General features: G+C 40.4%; 3 protein-coding genes across 6 annotated transcripts; 1 reads left to right on the forward strand and 2 right to left on the reverse strand.

The window, feature by feature from the left end:
• Nucleotides 1–1078: 1078 nt before the first annotated feature.
• On the forward strand, nucleotides 1079–4304 carry LOC102716947 (non-specific phospholipase C1). Its single transcript, XM_006650765.3, has 3 exons — nucleotides 1079–2359; nucleotides 3180–3356; nucleotides 3560–4304. Exons 1-3 carry the CDS (start codon nucleotides 1087–1089, stop codon nucleotides 3874–3876), a joined length of 1767 nt encoding a protein of 588 aa, XP_006650828.3. The 5' UTR covers nucleotides 1079–1086; the 3' UTR covers nucleotides 3877–4304.
• A 949-nt stretch (nucleotides 4305–5253) lies between these two features.
• On the reverse strand, nucleotides 5254–14714 carry LOC102717228 (EEF1A lysine methyltransferase 3). 4 transcript variants are annotated; one of them, XM_015835512.1, is made up of 9 exons: nucleotides 14658–14714; nucleotides 11636–11687; nucleotides 8945–9166; nucleotides 8750–8826; nucleotides 7005–7138; nucleotides 6326–6468; nucleotides 6145–6216; nucleotides 5956–6060; nucleotides 5254–5881 (listed from the first exon to the last, which is right to left on the reverse strand). In XM_015835512.1, the coding sequence occupies exons 3-9, from the start codon at nucleotides 9153–9155 to the stop codon at nucleotides 5730–5732; spliced, it is 894 nt and encodes a 297-aa protein (XP_015690998.1). In that variant the 5' UTR covers nucleotides 9156–9166; nucleotides 11636–11687; nucleotides 14658–14714; the 3' UTR covers nucleotides 5254–5729. The 4 variants fall into 4 exon arrangements, 3 of the variants coding, with proteins under 3 accessions (XP_015690998.1, XP_040377665.1, XP_006650829.2); XM_040521731.1 differs by having other exon boundaries at nucleotides 8945–9171; XR_005811340.1 differs by lacking the exons at nucleotides 11636–11687; nucleotides 14658–14714 and having other exon boundaries at nucleotides 5254–5454; nucleotides 5572–5881; nucleotides 8945–9951.
• Nucleotides 14715–17017: 2303 nt separating this feature from the next.
• On the reverse strand, nucleotides 17018–18293 carry LOC102717604. Its single transcript, XM_006650767.3, has 3 exons — nucleotides 18015–18293; nucleotides 17655–17916; nucleotides 17018–17548 (listed from the first exon to the last, which is right to left on the reverse strand). The coding sequence occupies exons 1-3, from the start codon at nucleotides 18067–18069 to the stop codon at nucleotides 17431–17433; spliced, it is 435 nt and encodes a 144-aa protein (XP_006650830.1). The 5' UTR covers nucleotides 18070–18293; the 3' UTR covers nucleotides 17018–17430.
• Between the last annotated feature and the right edge of the window lie 597 nt (nucleotides 18294–18890).

The raw sequence follows: 18890 nt of genomic DNA on the forward strand, positions 1-18890 counted from the left end.
TTTGAAATTCTGACATTTATAATTACTTAGAATCTGACCCTCCCTCTTTTGGCTTTTGTTTATGTTTATATACCAAAATTTAAATTTTCAATCTTAATTTTTAAGTTGATTGTGAGGTTTTGTCATGTAGTTTGTTTTCTAGCTTTGGCTTTAGATTGCTGTGAATATGTATATAAAAGTTTTATTCGTAAATTATTTTTCTTTTGTAAATATATTGTTTGTCCCTTTGTTTTAAAAATCTAAAAGATGACCTTTTGGAAGTGCATCTGTCTAGACTGCATGGTTATACATAGTTTTTTAAGGAAAAAAAAGAAAGTAAACCTTAACAGATAATAGTTACAGAGATGTTTCAAATGTTAAACAAAGGGACTAGATTATGATTCCTTCCAATAATTGCTTTTTTACTCAACAAATGCTGATTAGAAAAGCCACAGGAGTCAAAGAGAATATTGTTTCCAACTGTAATTTAAGAAATATAACACAAATAACTGGAACTGCTTAAGAGGCAAGTTACAAGAAGACAAATTCTAACTCTCTTTTTCCAGATGAAAGTTCTCTCTCTTAGTTTCACAACCCTACCGAACATGTTATTTGTGATGGTTGAGGCATTTGGAATGAACTAGCAGTAGTGTAATATGGGAATATATTACAAACAAATATTCCATACTAGCAAATATACCTACTTATTACTATACTCCTTTGTCAATTAAAAGAAAAAGGTTTTGAGTATATATACCAGTTATGATAAGATTCCAAAGATAATCATGGAACTGGAGATTAAAAAAATGCAGTAGTTGCAAAATCCGAATTACTACGCCGATAATATACTCCATGAAAGCAACACACGGAATCGTGTGGTTGTCGCATAGTCCACAGAAAATAAGGAACAAAAATCTACAGATTCTTCCAGCATATGCTTTCCCATTAGGTAAGCACACTGCGAGTCGGGCCCCACCGATCCGTGTCCCCACCAGCCAGTGTCACACCCACCAACACTCGTGGGCCCGTTGACCGGGTCCCACACGCGGGAGGCACCTAGCGGGACCCACCTGTCAGATCCTAACTGCTTTCGAAGAAGAGGAGGGGATGGGGAGCCGCATCCCGCACGCAAAAGCAAAGCGAACTCTTCAATCAATTCAACTGAACCACTCACCCACCCCTCGCCGCCGCCGCCGCCGCCGCCGCCGCCGACGAGGAGGAGGGGGGGAGGAAGCCGGCGACATGGAGGGTGGGGAAGGAAGGGAGCGGCGGGGAGGAAGGCTGCTGGTGGCGGCTCTACTCCTGGCGCTGGTGGTGTCGGGGCACTGCCTGGAGCCGCACCACCGGGGGCTGAAGCGGCGGCGGCGGAAGCACGAGATCCACTCGCCGATCAAGACGGTGGTGGTGGTGGTGATGGAGAATCGCAGCTTCGACCATATCCTGGGGTGGCTCAGCCGCACCCGCCCCGACATCGACGGGCTGAACGGCACCCAGTCCAACCGCCTCAACGCCTCCGACCCTTCCTCGCCGGAGATCTTCGTCACCGACGAGGCCGGCTACGTCGACTCCGACCCGGGCCACGGCTTCGAGGACATCCGCGAGCAGATCTTCGGCTCCGCCGACACCTCCGCCGTGCCGGCCCCCATGTCCGGCTTCGCCCAGAACGCCCGCGGGATGGGCCTCGGCATGCCGCAGAACGTCATGAGCGGGTTCAAGCCGGACTCCGTTCCGGTGTACGCCGCCCTCGCCGACGAGTTCGCCGTGTTCGACCGGTGGTTCGCCTCCGTGCCCACCTCCACGCAGCCGAATCGCCTCTATGTCCACTCCGCGACCTCCCATGGCCTCACCTTCAACGCCCGCAAGGACCTCATCCATGGATTCCCCCAGAAAACCATCTTTGATAGCCTCGAGGAGAACGGCTTGTCCTTTGGCATCTACTACCAGAACATCCCGGCCACGCTCTTCTACCAGAGCCTGCGCCGGCTCAAGCACCTCGTCAAGTTCCACCAGTATAGCCTCAAGTTCAAGCTGCACGCCAAGTGGGGAAAGCTTCCGAATTACGCGGTGATTGAGCAGAGATACTTCGATTGCGAGATGTTCCCTGCAAACGATGACCACCCTTCGCACGATGTAGCGAGAGGGCAGAGGTTTGTCAAGGAGGTGTATGAGACGCTGCGAGCGAGTCCACAGTGGAACGAGACTGCTCTGATCATCACTTATGATGAGCATGGTGGATTCTATGACCATGTGCCTACACCGGTTGTCGGGGTTCCACAGCCTGATGGAATTGTTGGGCCTGATCCTTACTACTTCAAGTTTGATCGGCTTGGGGTGCGTGTGCCGACCTTCCTTATATCACCTTGGATTGAGAAGCGCACTGGTAACTACTTGCGCTGTCTGCGTTTATTCCCTTTCAATGATTTGTTCCTTGAATTTTGATGTTTATAAGTAAAGACTGTTGATTAGTGTTAGATTTGTCAACTTGTAAAGGTCAGCCCCATATTCCAGGGAGAATTTGTCACTCATTCTGTACTGATACGTTTCATTTAGTAGTATAGATGTTTAGACTAGGTAATATAGTCTGAGCCTTTGAGCTTCCATGTACTTGATAAATGTTTTACAAGTAACATTAAAAAAGGTTGTATATTGATAACAAAGTCCATGCCTACTTTTACTTAGCTTGTTTTATGGAGCAAACATCCTACATACCCAGACATAGCTCTATTTTTCTCTTTGTTTGTACTTGACAAACTAAGGAACTTGAGCCACTTTACCTATGAATCATGCGGCTTTTATAAATGATGTATGGGGAATTGGGGATACCTCTTGTGCGTTTTACAATGATAGACATGCTTTAATGATGTTTTGCTTGTGTATCTCTTAGGCCATCCTCAATGTAAGTTTTATGGACACGATTACCTAGAGTGACATGTCATCTAAAAAGTTTAAAACTAGAATAAAACACCCCTCTTTCAATGCATGGTTTCATCTATTGTTGTTTCCTAGGTTACATGCAAGACACAAATTGTTTAGGTAACAATGCATAGAAGGTTTCACCTTCATAAAACTTATTTCATCTCTCTCTTCATTAATACTTTGCCACATTATCAAAAATGTCTACATGATACTCTATTTATTACCCATAAAACTCTCATTGAGAATGGTCTTAGTATTAACTATCTTGCTTTTCATTTCTGCAGTGATCCATGAACCAAATGGTCCGCAGGATACCTCACAATATGAGCACTCATCCATCCCTGCAACAGTGAAGAAGCTATTTAATTTGCATACTAACTTCCTGACAAAGAGGGACGCATGGGCTGGCACCTTTGAGAACTACTTCAAAATCCGGAAGACACCAAGAACTGATTGTCCAGGTATATAGTTTTTGTATTCTGGTGTGTTATTAACTTGTTATTACTTATTAGAATGGTATGTGCACTACACTGATGCCACTTTGTTGAATTAGTTAGTGAAAAGTTTCCAGTCCTTACAGTTGCTTATCAATACAGAGTTGTGGACATCTTTACTTAAACTACGAAACTAATCTCAATCTTAATTATATGCTGTTTCCTGACAGAGAAACTCCCAGAAGTTACAAAGTCTCTGCGACCGTTTGGTCCTAAGGAAGATTCATCTCTGTCAGAGTTTCAAGTGGAATTGATTCAGCTTGCTTCCCAGCTCAATGGTGACCATGTACTCAACACCTACCCAGATATTGGTAGGACTATGACTGTGGGCGAAGCAAACCGGTATGCAGAGGATGCTGTTGCTAGATTTTTGGAAGCTGGCAGGATTGCTCTAAGAGCTGGTGCAAATGAATCTGCTTTGGTGACCATGAGGCCTGCACTCACCAGCAGAGCCGCAGTGTCCTCTGATTTATCATCTGAACTCTGATGGATTGTTCCGAGATTTATCCACAATTCTGCATCATGATTTGCACCACCACATCAGCTGTTGGTTGATGAGAATTCGTATAATGTGCTAAGAAAACATAGGTAGGTGTACTGCAAAGTGTGATAGCATTATATACTTGATAGATCTTAAACATGGCTTTGTACATAGACATCATGATACTTGATATCTCAAGCGCACTTCAGCTGTCCTCTGTGATAACGCTGAGATACCAGCTCAGAAGTATCTACTAAAGATCCCGCTCTGGATAAGCTGGAGCTGGGAATTCGTAAACCATGCTTATTCAGCTCTGTACCTGCTTATTTAGCAGTTGAACTGCACTTCTGGTGAAGTACTTCATACTTAATGTACACCATTTGTAGTGTTATTGGAAGATTTGGCCCGTATGATATTTGTACCAGCTTGCATCTCTGTGAGTTTATCTACCGAACTGTAGTACTGTACTACAGGCATATGCGGTTGAACTGGTTTCTAAATGCTGATTTTCAGCTTGTCAGATGAGTAATCACAATAAAGGCTCCTCTTTGATTTGAATGGAGAAGAAATGACTTTTGTAGAGGCTCTCTTTGATTTGAATGGAAAACATAGGACTGGACACTATTGAATTTGAATTCTATGGAATTCCTGGAATCTCACAATTCATTATCCATACAAGTTTTGGATGAATTTTGACGTGAGGTCTAACCAAATGAAAATTTTCATTTTGAGTGTATATCTCTCCTTCAATTCATGTCCCCTTTTTCTAGAATCTGACCGTATGGTCATTATTTTCCTGTATTTTACACTCGTATTCCTACAAAGTCCTACATTTTCACATTTCCGCATTTCAAAACCGGCCTAGGTTTCTGAAACAACATGGCATTAGATTCTCCATTTCAACAGTTTTCAGACTTTGGCTTGCTACCTTGCTTGCTTCTTGCTCATCAGCCAAACGTGACAAAAACAGGGAAGGAAAGCCAAGCAAAATCTCACTTCCACCTTGGCCTCCTAACTGTACAACCGACATTCCTGATGAACAGTAAGATTTTCATTAAACACAATGTGCAGTGAAAATCAAACAGGACGACGCTTGCAGGCTCTACTGAAAATCCAAATGGAACTTCCCTTCACTAGCTAGTGTAGCTGTGTTTACGAAATTAACCATTTCGAGTTGCCTCTTAGAACATTTGAAAGTTTTCGTACTATACGTTGGAGGTCCAGAAGAACATGGAGAAACTCACCGGAATGACGGGTACACGGTGGCTGCAACTGCAACAATATTTGGATCGCCATCATTAGTAGCGATCCTGATTGACCACATCTCAAGTTAGGCAAATGCAGGATCAGGTAAAAGAGTTTTGTATTGTTCAACAACAAAAGTTACAAGAGTCCGTAAATGTCACCATTTTACTGCAAACAATACATGGACCAAATACAAGAGTCTGTAAATGTCACCATTTTACTGCAAACAATACATGGCCCAAATACATCAGATACACTTGCCCAGTTTCTCATCCTAGCATTTTCAGTGTTTCACCATTCAGGAATGTGTACGGAAGAACAGTATAAACTCACCCGAATCTGCGACAAAGGGTGTATTGCAGATAAATTTCTCGGTCAAAACTAATGTGACAGGAAAATAAGACAAAGTAGCAGGTTCATGTTCTACAGAAAAAATCCATGTTTCCTTTCCATTACCATTTTACTTGTGTGTAGTTGAATTTAGGCCTTTCTCTGTTGCCATTTGGGAAAAATCCATGTTTCCTTTCCATTTTACTGTCGTGACTGAATTTAGACCTTTCTCTGTTACCCTTTGAGCAATCTAACACTAACGATGATACACTGGATTTTCGATACTATTTGGTGTAGATGAGGTACACAAGATCGCCCAGATGCTGTACTTCCAGGCCTGCCTTTTTGCATTCTTCGAAGAAGAGGCACCAATCCTTGCCAATTCTTCTACGCCAGCTCATCAAAAACATGGGAAACTTAACAGGTACTTGAGTTCCTGCAAGTGGAGAATTCACTAAAGGTATTCTTGCATATTGTATGAGTTACAAAAATAAAATCTGCAGGCAGTACCTGATTTGTTTGTGATGGCTGTATTGCCAGTATTCTGACTGCTGCCCTTGTGTTCTTTCAGGATAAAGGATAATGTTCTGACTAGGTTTGGATATTGTTTAACATCTGAAAGCAAAAGTGTATACCATATTAGCACACAGCACCAGAGCAAGGTATGATAACTCTGCGATATTAACGATGAACACTTACACAACAAAATGTCACTAGCGATAACAATGTCCCAATCTGGTATGAGAACTGGAAACTGGTCTCCCCATGTATCTGAGAGTGAAAAAGTAACAGGAAATAAGTTTACCCTTCTGTGTGGTGCATCTTCCATGCAACTAAAAGACATAATTACAAACACTCTAGGAGTGTACAGTTTTCTTACGTCGGATATGAGGAAGTACATCCAAACTGTTAGCTTTGCAGTTGTATGCTATATTCTCTTCAATCTCTTCATCATCATAATCAGAGGTTGTGATGTCCACTTGAAACGCCTTTCGCAGGAAAATAGCCAAAGCTCCCGTCCCACTGAACAATTAGATGTGCGCCATTTATCATGTAATAGCCTTTGAGAAACAATTTACTCCCTATGTTCAACAATGTAAGACTTTCTAGTCTTACTTTTACCTAGATTCATATGGATGCTAATGAATCTAGACACATATACAAATCATATACATTGATCAATTGATGAATCTAAACAAAGCCAAAAAGTCTTAGGGAGTGCTTATTATCAAAACTGGTATACTGATTACCAGGTCTTATAGGCAATACTGCTGCACTCAAACCAACTGTTTACTCATTAGTTAACTTGCATATATACCACCACTACATCTCGGCAGCATGATAATTTAAATAAAAATGTTTGAGTATAACTTAAAGAAAACTACATTAAATATATGATATGTTTATTCATTGGTATTCTGGAAACAAACAACTTCAGTCTCATATATTATCCTCTAGTCATCACCTAGATATAGAAATCAATAGCCAAATGCTCGTCAATCAGTATGAACAGTTAGGGAAAAAATACATTTTCATACTGCAAGGCACACCCTCCATACCTTCCTAATTCAAGGATCCTTCGCCCATGCAGAATTGATTTATTCTTCACCAGCCAATCAGCAAATGAAAAGGTCCCAGGCCATAGCAGGTTAGCATTGAGCTGATGACATGAGAATTCCCTTATGCTCAGTTCCTGCATGTCATTTCCAAAAGGTGAACAAAGAGATTGATATCCTGAAGGCAAGATAGTACAATAATTTACAACGTACTATTACATGCAGGGATATCCTGCCTGTCACTTCATGTACCCTTAACTGATATTGCATGGAGCACACAGAATAGTGACAACTATACATTACAAACAGTCAAACATGAAACATGAGCTCCATTACATGCAGACAAAGGCCTGTCTTTAAAAAAAAGCAAGCAATCTTGGAGCAAATTTAAATAGTAGTTACTATGCTTCTATATCTTTATAAAAAAAAATCTGTTCAATCCCCACAAAGTAATAAAATGGACTGCTTCAAACTATAAAATTCAGCCCATACATAATGCAAAAAAGTTTTACACTCACCTACAGAAACGCCTGCAGATGATGAAGAATGTGGCTAGTGATTGGGTGGAAACCAGAGTGAACAAGATACAGTACTTCATCCCTCAGGTTCAGGAGTAACAGTATCTGGTTATGAATGTTGTCAGTTCATATATTTGGGCCCTCTCAACTAACTCCCTAGTGCATCTATAGACACTCATCCACAGCAAAATTTGGTTATCCCATCCAAACAGAAACCGCTTGCATAACCAGAACATAGCTCTATTTTGGGGGCTCAATGATCACCAAGTATCACCGATGCGAAACCAATAATTTCCTACCTGATCTTTTACATGATGCATACGATATTATGACAACGGCTAATAGCATCTTCATTAAATCATCCATGGTTCTGAGGTGCACCAGAATGTTGAGAAAACTAAATGAGATCAAGGAATGGTTAGTTCTAGTATTTTAGTTTGTCTTTTATTCATTTACTTAGAGCAAGTTCAATAGTATAGCCAACTACTAGCTCTAATTCATTTATAGTCAACCTAATAGTCAATTCATACAGTAGCGAGCTACAAAACATATACTACCATGTCCCACATGTCATACACATATTATGTCTTGGAGTCCGTGCTGCAGCTGGCTACAATTTTGTAGCCCACTGCTCTTCTCTCTCCTCTCTTGCCTCCTTAAAATATACTTATAGCTGGCTTATAGCTTGCTATTGTATCTGCTCTTAGCTGAGTATGATCCAAGCATGATACATGGCAAGAAAGCTTAGGAATCAATGATTTTAATTACTGAATTAACTATTCCCTCCGGTCCATAATATAAGACTTTTGGATATTGCCTAGATTCACATGTGTGGTAATGAATCTAGACACATATTCAAAACAGATACATTGATACATAATGAATCTAATGAATCTAGACAAACACATAAAGTCTCGTAATATGGAACGGAGGGAATAAATACCAAGCCAGAATCGAAACATCAAGCGGTTCATCACCCAACCAATCCACTCTGTATTTACAGTACTAAACCCTTAAAACACACAAACTCTCCACCAAATCAAAGCATGGGCGATTGGCCGGCCCAAGCCAGCCATCGAACTACAAAATTGGTGCCACAGTCACTACTCACTACAGAAACTTATAGATCTTAAAATGCCCAAAAGAACGCGGGACATACCAAGCAGAATAGCACAGATCACTGCAAGTCCAAAAGTGCAAAACAAAATCGCGGGATCGCCGGCTCCTTACCATGCCAGGGAACTCGTGGACTCTCTCCACGTAATCCATAGCCTGCGCCCCCGCTTCGGCGCCCACCTGCATCTCGTCTTCAGTCGCGTTCGCGTCCCCGTAGGCGCAACAAAGAAAGAAACAAAGCAGAGCGGCGGCAGGTTAGACGGAGCACCCGCGGCGGCGAGCAGAGGAGAAGGCAATAAGGAGTGGTACCTGGGTCATCGGGGTCGTGGAAGAGAGAGGCGGCGGAGAAGAGGGCGGTCTCCATGGCCGTCGGGCCTGCGGTATTGGACAGCTTTGGGTGTCGCGAAGAGGAGGCTTGCTGACTCTTCTTGCAAGAGCTCCACCTCCACACTATGCGGGTCTCGGTCTCTCGGAGGGCAACATCGCCATTTTCCTCTCTTCCCCCGCTCCATCCATCCATTTTAAGCTACTCTGTACTAATAGTAGTAGAATTAATTCGCCCTAGTTTTATCTTAACCTATCATAATTATTCAATTGATTTATCTCTTTTCTTAACAAAACCAGTTATAATTAGTTCTTATTTTAATCATGATCCCTCAAAAAACATGAGTTCTATTTTTCAGATGAGGTTATATTATTAAAAGAACTTACCTTTTCTTTTAGTTTTACTTCTACAATCAAATGGAGATTCGGCTCCATGGTTTGGTCGGTGCCAAGGTAATAGTTGCAACAAAAAGTAAACAAAATAATTTTTATATAATTTTGGGCTCCTTCTGATCACCACTCAAGGCTTATGGGTCTCTAAAAACTTGTTGGGTATGTTGACTTCTTCAAGCCTTTTGGCATGTTCCGCTTCTATGGGTCTTGTATTGATAACCCACGTTAACCTTTTATTATGAAGTATAACCAGTGAAATAAATATAGATACTATACGACCAATCTTGGTAGAAACTGTGAAGTTTTTTAAAGTACTTAGGCAAAACGGCTGAGTAGGTAGAATCGTAATGATTCTACTCGGATCAAACTATTTATGCAAGTGTAATTTTATATTTAAATTTGTCTTAAAATAAGTATGATCTTATAACAAAACATATGTCATCCATTCCCTCTTATTCAAATTTCTCTTTACCTTACTCCTAACTACTAATCCCACCAGCTGATACTAGTAATGTGTCTGTGCTAACGCTACGGTACCATAATATGTTCGATAATACATTATAAAAGAATAACGTTTAAGGTATTATTTTTTAAATACAAAATGCTCAATTATGAAATATAATTTAGTGATTATTAGCAAAAATAACACAAATAACTAACTGTGTAATCATGAAAAATATGATAGCTATAGTATTATTTGCTACTAAATAATATATGTCATAAGATAACAGAATTATTTATGATGTACTACAATTATCGGATTTATAACAAATGTCACTCATTTATTTATATCATACTATAATCATCAGATTTGTAACAAATGTAACAAAAGTGACCACATGTTTCAAATAACTCCATCTTTTCTAAATATCAAGTATATTTAATTAAAAAATAGTATTAAATATTAAATTCACATAACTCATAGGTTTCACATGACTCGCCGTTTTTTCTAACATCAATTTCTGATTTGAGTTCCGGGCCAAAAAAAAGACAAGCAAGTATAGTTTGGAAAAAATCAATAAAATTATATTCTGAATTTGGAGTTGACTTTTACTAAGTTTTAAATCAAAAGCAACACCTTGATTGTGTTGTATGTGTATATATAGCATAATTAGAGGAGTTATATATTGTATAAACTTATATTTATAGGAAGCTTCTAATATATAGACTGATTTTGTCTATACATGACATATATAAAGTTTCTAATACAAATTTATATTTCATAGAAAGTTTCTAATATATTTTATCACTATTAGGGTAGATTAGATTATACATGCGCATATATTAATTAAATAATTTAATTTGGACCCAAACAAATTGTTTATTTATTTTATGAATGACTTATGATATTGTATAGGTCCGAAATTTAGCGGCATCTAAAAAACGGGATAAAGTAGTACAAATACTACCGTATCAAAAAATAGCTCCCACAATCACCTGAGTTAATCTGAACACACACATGTTTATAATTTAAATAATATATGTACGTATATAATACAAAATTTAGCGGCGACGACGACGGAGGCGGCGCAAGCGGTGGAGGAGCGGTGACGCGGTGGAGGCGCCGCGAGGGCGACGTGGAGGCAGCATGAGGGGTGGAGCCAGGCGGGGCTGGGGCAGAGGGAAGGGGAGGGCGCGTTGCTAGGGTAGATGGGTGAGGGACGACGCGGACAATCCGGGCTCTTGATTTTGAGACAAACTGTTATGTGCCGTTGGATCTAACAGGTGAGGATGTAGAAGAGAGGACCGCGGTTGGTGCACTATAGGTAAGATAAAGGGTTAATTAGATCCGTATGTCCATTACAAATATGCAGTTTAGAAATATGCTATTACAATTCAACTAATTATAAATATACCATTATTATAATTCTTAGAAAGATGTCATTTTATACATCCTAAGAGCATTTGGACCCACATGCTGACAAATATTTTTCCCTATCACCTAAAATAGTGTACTGTATGTGAATAAAAAAAACTAATATTTGGGCTAAATGGAAATATAAGCTCCCATGCAGATAATCAAGTGTGAAGCAACTTTCTCACAGACCATGTCTATAGCTGAACTGATTAGTTAGTTACATGTAGACCTAATTTGCAGGTTCTGTTGTTGGTCCAGATTCCACCGTTCAGGAGGACAACTCTCTCGTTAATCACACAATTTTATCAAGTGAAACCTTTTATTAAGTGAAACTACAAGAATGAAGGACATGCCGCTATGAAGTGCATGTTTTCATATGTTCCATTAAATGGTGGCAATATGAATAAAAGTTTCATGTGTACTACCGTTGAAGAAGCTCCTGAGACACCAGCTGAGTTGATAGATTGGCAAAGAAACCTTGGAGATGGCATTGGGAAAAATGATTAGTGGAGAGAATCAGCTTAGGTCACACTGATGTACTGTGTATATAACTGAATAATGAAGTAACAATATTAAAAATAGAATCTTGTTATATACTTTAAAGAAAGCACTAAGCCACTCAGTTGATATTGGAGTGACATACAACTAACAAAAGTAACAGTGGATAAAACATATAAGTTCCCAGAATCTACCAGATCACAACCTCAGATAAACTGGCATTCTACAGTCTATATAGTCACCAGGTTATCCCTTCAAAATATGACATACAATGCCCAATAAGAAAATTCAGTTCCAGTGAATAAACATCAATTGGCGCCTCAGCCAAACAACTATCAATAACAATGCTATAACCTCAAATCCACCAAATTACACGCATAGTTTCCAATCAACCAATCAATTTGCAATACGCAGATCAAGCACAACAGAGTTCCTATATTTACATGTTTAATGACCAACCATGCAAATCAAGCTTGATCAACCCAATGTGTAGTAAGATAGATTAGTGAAGGCTAGGCAGTAGCAGGAGGATATTTTATAATGCAGGGAACAGATTTGATGAAATCTGACCAAGTCATCAAAGATTGGAAGGGAGTAATTAACACAAGATCAAATTAATTAAGAACCATTTGATGGGGAAAACAGCAGTAGCAATTCCTTTTTTTCCTGAAAGAAAGTAGTACAATCAAAAGAATCAGTCATTGAGTTGCTGCTCTTGATGTCACCTGCAGCCTCTTCAATTAATTGGCTAGTTTCAATTTCACACTGCATATATATCGCTTGCTGTGTGTGGACAAGGGAAAAAAACGAATGGCATGCCTGATCTTTATAGACTTTTGGTGAAGCATCGCTTTCTTGGTTTCATCCTGACAAAGTCATTCAGAAGCAACAAGAGGCAGGCACATATCCCTGCCAAATTGCCCATTTATTTTGCTCATATGTACAGCTAGGCTAGCTATCCAGTCAGTCAATGGAGCTTTTGTCTAGTGGCTCAAACTTACAAATGAAAACCAAAACTACATTTATAATTTTATACTGCAGGCCACCATTTTGATGAAATCTGACCAAGTAATCTACTCCCAGTTTCAACTTACAAATGATTTGTGATGAACCAACTAAATGGTGGCCAGATTTAGAGGTATAAACCAATATGATAATATAAATGTTACTGTTGGCTGCTGGCTGCCTACTAATCCATTATCTGGTTTCATCGATGCATTCTAATCCATGTCTATGAATTGCTTCTGACGCTTGATTGGGATTGTGGCTTGGTGTGAATGGCTTGATAGTTTAGATTATTGTTATTGCAGTCAATTAATTGCTATGATACTTAGTGCTGCACATGTTTTCTTATCAATTGAAAAATCTGATTGTTGCATAGGCATAAAGGTTATTTGGAGGGCAGGATTCAACAGATAGTACTCCTCTTTTTCCACAACGACTAAAAATCTTGTAACTTATAGAGATAAAGCTGTCTTCTTCTATTTATTCAGAATTTCATCTTTGAGTGTTTTTACCTGATGTATATATTTGCCATGTGTCTAGCAGCATAGCAGGTTTAAAAATGAAATGAAATTCACTTAATTTCTTATCTGAAAATTAGTTCAGTTTCTTATCTGAAAATTAGTTCAGGAGTTAAACCCTAATCACATTCCCTTAGTATATCATACTTCAAATAAGATAAGTTCAATCTGCTGAATAACATGGCAAATTTGGCTCTTAAAGATCAAGTTCATGGCAGATCACAATTTATTACCAAAATAACATGGCAGATCACAATTTATTATCATTCTTGGGACTACCAATATGGATAGAATAAACAACCTTAATGGTTCATTTAAAATACATGAGTTTTCATGATTCCTGCAGAAAATAAACTACTTCCTAGATAAGATTACTGTGCTCCAAATTATGAAAGGAGCCCTAAAATAATCAGATTGGCATCGCGGTTCAGAATCTTGGTGGTTACCGGATCATAATTTGGGACCAGTCACCAAAAATATGGCAGGAATTTAGATTCAAAACCTAAATTTGAAATTTTGTTAAATTGAATTAAGAAAAGCTAACCAGCAGGAAGTTAGCAGTATTGATTTTTTTTTTAAAAAAAAAGAGCAAAGCACTCTAATTTATGTTAAAGAAATACTGTTTGATTGTAGCACAGAGGTATAAGGCAAGAATGCTATGTCAAGGCTAGGAAATCAGATTTGCATGCTTATGCAGTAAAATCTGGTTACTGGACTGGATGCATAAGATTTCTTTAACAATCAGTTTCTGAACCCTTGATTGAGATATGGTATGCACTCTGCAAAATAGTGGTTTACCAAAAAGCTCATTGCTAACAAATACATGATATACTATTGTTTTGCAGGAAATAAGCTCCATTGCCAAGAAAGAAAAAAATTAATTTGTTCATCCCCACCTGTACTTGCTCTCTTCTGATATTCAGTTGGTAATAATGCCATTAAGATTAAAAGGGAACAGGCAGTCTATATAATTTAAATTATCACCAATAAGCAACAATGAAAATCACAATCCCTTAGTATATCATAAATGGGCATGCTTAACACTTCTGTCACCATATACATAATCAAAACCCAAACAAATTTCACCCCGACAAGTGACAATCTCTTCCACTATATAAAAAATCTACAACATTTACATAAATCCTATTGCCAAGGAATAAATCTCAATGTGCAGGGACTGAATGCAATCTGTTTAATATTGAAAAATTGCTATGGTAATTTCCCATTTATGTTCACCCGACGAAAATATTAATCGCCAGCAAAAAACCTTTCTCATTATTCAGTCACTCAATTACCAGCATAGTTTGTGAATCGGAATTGTAGATCAACCATTGAACAATAACGCATAGAAACTCAGTTCATCGATTGGAGGTCAAATAAAGCATAAACCATTCTAATTGAACAAGAAAGGTAACGAATAACTTACAGATTTTAGATCGATTGTTAGACCAGACAGTGTGCCCCCAACAATCTTAAAAGAAACCTGCAAAAATTGTGCCATAACCAGTTAAGTGATGACACAATACTAAACAAGAATCAACATCCAGGAGTGTGCTGCGTTAATACTAATAGACTTCACTACAGGATCATATATGAAATATCAAAATAAGTGAAAAGTTAAGGTGAAAGCAAAATGGCCATGGGCCCATGAGTGATTAAGCATGTCAATAAGACATGATACGATGAATCTCAGGAGAGAAAATATACATGACACAAGCTAAGCCATTTTGTGGCAGATGTTTGAACACTTGGAGCAACTGACAAAATGTATAAAATAAGAACTTCTAGATGGCAGGTGAATTAAATGCACAGAATATATATATATATATATATATATATATATATATATATATATATATATATATATATATATCCTATTAATGACAGCATATCTAAATTATTACTTAAGTGTAAGAAGAATCATTCGATGGTTCTTTCTTATACTTCTTTTGGAAATCAGTCAATCCAAACTGCAAATTAGAGACCTTGAACATGTTTTTCAACTTCTCCAAATTGGTGAGATGAACACGGAATCATCTCGTAGTCATGCTATTCTCATTGTATGTTCTTCTTCCTTGATATGCACAAACTTGTTCATATTTTATATTGTTTGTAATGGTAACCCTTTTTCTCCCAGGAAGTGAAGGGCACATGATTGAAGAAGCCAAGTCCATCAATCTTTCATTAACATCTCTAGGCAAGTGCGTTAACGCTAGAGAAGAAAATAGTCCTCGTATACCAATAAGAGATTTAAAACTTACAAGGATTCTGCCACGACGATGGAGACGGTGACCCGGCGGAAGGGCGTTGGAGATGGCGGCCACGAGGAGGGCAGAGATGGCAGCGACGATGAAGCAGGCGGCAGGTCGTCGAAGGAGGGGGGGGGCGGAGACCACGGCGACGAGGAGGAGGGAGGCGGCGGGTCGGGGAACCGGGGACGGCGGCGGCGACGACGACGATGGAGGGAGGCGGCGGGTCGGTGGATGGAGGCGGAGGCGGCGCAGACGGCGGTGGCGGCGACGATGGAGAGAGGCGGCGAGGAGGCGGCGCAGGAGGTGGAGGGGCGGCGGTGCGGTGGAGACGGGGGAGACGGGGCGGAGGCAGCGCTGGCGGCGTAGGCGGCGTGAGGGGTGAGGTGAGGGGCGCTCGGGCGGAGGGGGATGCTAGGGTGAGGGATGACGCGGACGATCTGAGCCGTTGATTTGGAAATAGACGGTGAGAAGGTAGAAGTAAGGAACTCGGTGTACTGGGTAGATTTAGATTTAACAAGGGTATATATGTCAATTTTTCTATCTCTTAACTTAAGTGTAAGATTATATTTAGTATGGGATGGATGTAGCATTATTTACTTTGCTTATGTATGACCTTCTTATTTAGGTTTTGATTTGGATATATGTATTGTTTTTATTCAATGGGAGCATTGGAAATTATCCTTGTAAGAGTGGGGTCGCTTTCACTTCATGATTATGTTCTCTGCAGAAACTGCTTGAAAGGAAGTATGAATGAAGATAGAATGACCTTACGAGAGCACGTCATCTACTACTATCAAATACTCGTGCTTTGCTATAAAAAATATATTAATAAATATTACAGTTTTTTTATCCAGTATGCTAATATCACTTATCTAAACCAAATCTAAACTATTCCATTATATAAAGAAAAAAACAGGGGCTGACTTATGAAAATCACTATAAAAAGCTATGGTATCCATGTGTTTCAAATAATTTATCTGCCGTGTGTGTATATATATATATTCTAGAAACGAATAAAATTGAACCGTTTGACTTGAAAAGGTTAAAGAAAAGTTTATAAAAGGATATTTATAATTTTTTTAATATCAGATCGATACATAAATGCGTGCACGGGCTATCGTACATGTTCATAGGAGTGATCGTGGATATATGTATACACATTCATGGTTGTGTCGTATTTAAAAAAACCATTTCATAGACACACTTTTGTAAACATAAACAAAAAGAATATCACCGATCATACACACAAAAAAAACTGATGAACCCACAAGGCCCTCTGTGGGAGGGGCTGAGGCCCAATGAGATTTACGCGAGGGGAGAGTAGCCCATCCAAGAGGCCCAGAGAGATTAGAATTAGAGGCCGACTAACGAGCCCACTAATTAGGCCCCTGGAGAATACAACGCGGCCCATCAGAACACAAGCGGCCCGCTAATTACGTGATGGGCCACATCGACCAAACGGGCTCGATGGTGAAATTTTTCAGGCCCAAAGCCGAGAAGGCCTTATAAGATCAGACACTGCTGCGTCTTGAAGTACCAAAAACTCAGACCAACTCATGCTTCTTTTTTACTTCTTTTTACATGCTGATGGTACAGCTACACATTCATAGCTTCTGCTTTAGTACACGCATGAATACTTGAACGGCACACACCTGCATCGTATACGTGCGTGTATACGTAGCAGTATATGTACATATACTTTATACATGTATATACATAATTAAACTGATGCAGAAATGAACCAAAACTAAGGTCTAAATAAGCTATTATACACAAATGTAATTAATACCAGTGCCATCTCTCTAGCCCTACCTACGTACGTATACGCATGAACACAACACACCACACGAAACCAAAGCCAAGCACACGCCCACGTACTAATTAATTAATTAGCTTATGCGTATGAGAAATGCCATGGTCGAGGAGGAGGGCTTCGCTCGCCGGTGTTCATGCGTTGCCGGTGGCGATCCGCGCGACGTGGAACTGCGGCGTGTAGCTCTGCGGCTTGCCGGTGACCTCCTCCTGCGGCGGCTCGTTCAGGAACGCCCAGTTGCTCCTCGTCCACCTACCCATTATTCACCATGCATCATCGATCAGTTGATTAATTCTCGATCGATCGATCTATGGTGAGATCTAGAGGAGGAAGAAGAAGAGGCAGGTAAGTACTGTACCAGTCGCGGCTCTTGCTGGGGCTCTCGGCGGCGAGGTCGCCGCCGTCGTCGTCGGGGAAGAAGCCCTCCACGCGGATCGCCGGCACGCCGCCGCGAGGCGACGACGACGCGTGCGCCTTCGAGAGGCCCACGGGGGCCGACCACGCCATGGCGCCGGCGGGGGAGTATCCCAGCGGCGAGCTCGTCGTCATCTCGCCGCCATGCTGCTTCCAGAACGCCTCCACCTCCTCCCTCGTCAGCGACTTGTTCCTCCTCGCACGAACTGCACACACAAAATCACGACCAAATTAATTACCGATCAAAATCAAAACAATCAAATCACGCATGAATGCATGCATCCATCCATCTGCAGGCACGTACCTTTGTTGTCATCTCCAAGAACCGGTGAATCCCAGCCAGCCATCAGAGACCCCATCCTTTAACTCACTCAAGAGACAAAATCAAATCTCTCTGAAATTTATCTCTTCAGCAAATTAAAGCTGGTTTGATTAATTATCAGACAAGAACTGATCAAGATGAAATCAAGCTCAAGCTTATACGATTAGCTGTGCACTTTGCAGAGATATATGCAAGTTGCAGCAACTGGATGATGAATGGATAATTAATCGAGGAGATCAGTGCAGTGAATGATAGCTAGGCATCGATCCAATCTGGTCGTTTTATATACGCATTTCACGCTTGACTTCGCAGCGATTAAGGCTGCAGTAGTGGCGCAGAGCAGAGCACACAGGTTTTGTCAGTCGGAGCGGTTTCGCATCCAAAACCTTGGACTAGTGATCATGTCGCTGTCAGGTTTGTCCCAAAGTTAATCTCGTGGTCTTCTCCCAGCCGTCCGATCGTGGCTAGCGTCCGATCGGACGGCTCGTGGCCGGGTTCAGGAAGCTTACTCGGGGACGAAACATGATCGGCTAGCCAGCCATGGCTATCCAATTAGGTGGTGATCAAGGGACAGGTCACACTGACTCCTGAATAAACAAAGCTGATGGCCCTATCTCTACAGGGAATATCTAATTATTTGTCTGAACTTTTCCGAAAGGGAGAGAAAAATATCTAGCTAGGGTTTAATTAATTCACGGGGTTTTTGGCTTGATTAGGACGTGTGCACTAGTGTGACGTCGAGTGGATAGGGATGGCCATGTTGGTCTACGAGTAATTCTGCATCGGCATAAATTAAGTTTATCTTAAATTATTTATGGATCGATCCGCGTCTATCCTTCGAGCGAAGGGATAGATTTA

The sequence above is a fragment of the Oryza brachyantha genome, chromosome 3, assembly GCF_000231095.2.
Source record: "Oryza brachyantha chromosome 3, ObraRS2, whole genome shotgun sequence".
Taxonomy (NCBI): domain Eukaryota; kingdom Viridiplantae; phylum Streptophyta; class Magnoliopsida; order Poales; family Poaceae; genus Oryza; species Oryza brachyantha.

Coding starts and splice junctions, on each gene's coding strand:
- LOC102716947 (XM_006650765.3), top strand. CDS start 1,087: ATGGGGAGCCGCATCCCGCACGCAAAAGCAAAGCGAACTCTTCAATCA. Junction 2,360..3,179: donor TTGGATTGAGAAGCGCACTG/GTAACTACTTGC, acceptor TCATTTCTGCAG/TGATCCATGAACCAAATGGT. Junction 3,357..3,559: donor ACCAAGAACTGATTGTCCAG/GTATATAGTTTT, acceptor GTTTCCTGACAG/AGAAACTCCCAGAAGTTACA.
- LOC102717604 (XM_006650767.3), bottom strand. CDS start 18,069: ATGGGGTCTCTGATGGCTGGCTGGGATTCACCGGTTCTTGGAGATGAC. Junction 17,917..18,014: donor TCTTGGAGATGACAACAAAG/GTACGTGCCTGC, acceptor TTGTGTGTGCAG/TTCGTGCGAGGAGGAACAAG. Junction 17,549..17,654: donor CCCAGCAAGAGCCGCGACTG/GTACAGTACTTA, acceptor AATAATGGGTAG/GTGGACGAGGAGCAACTGGG.
- LOC102717228 (XM_015835512.1), bottom strand. CDS start 9,155: ATGGATGGATGGAGCGGGGGAAGAGAGGAAAATGGCGATGTTGCCCTC. Junction 8,827..8,944: donor CCACGACCCCGATGACCCAG/GTACCACTCCTT, acceptor ACGCGACTGAAG/ACGAGATGCAGGTGGGCGCC. Junction 5,882..5,955: donor AGCCATCACAAACAAATCAG/GTACTGCCTGCA, acceptor CTCCACTTGCAG/GAACTCAAGTACCTGTTAAG.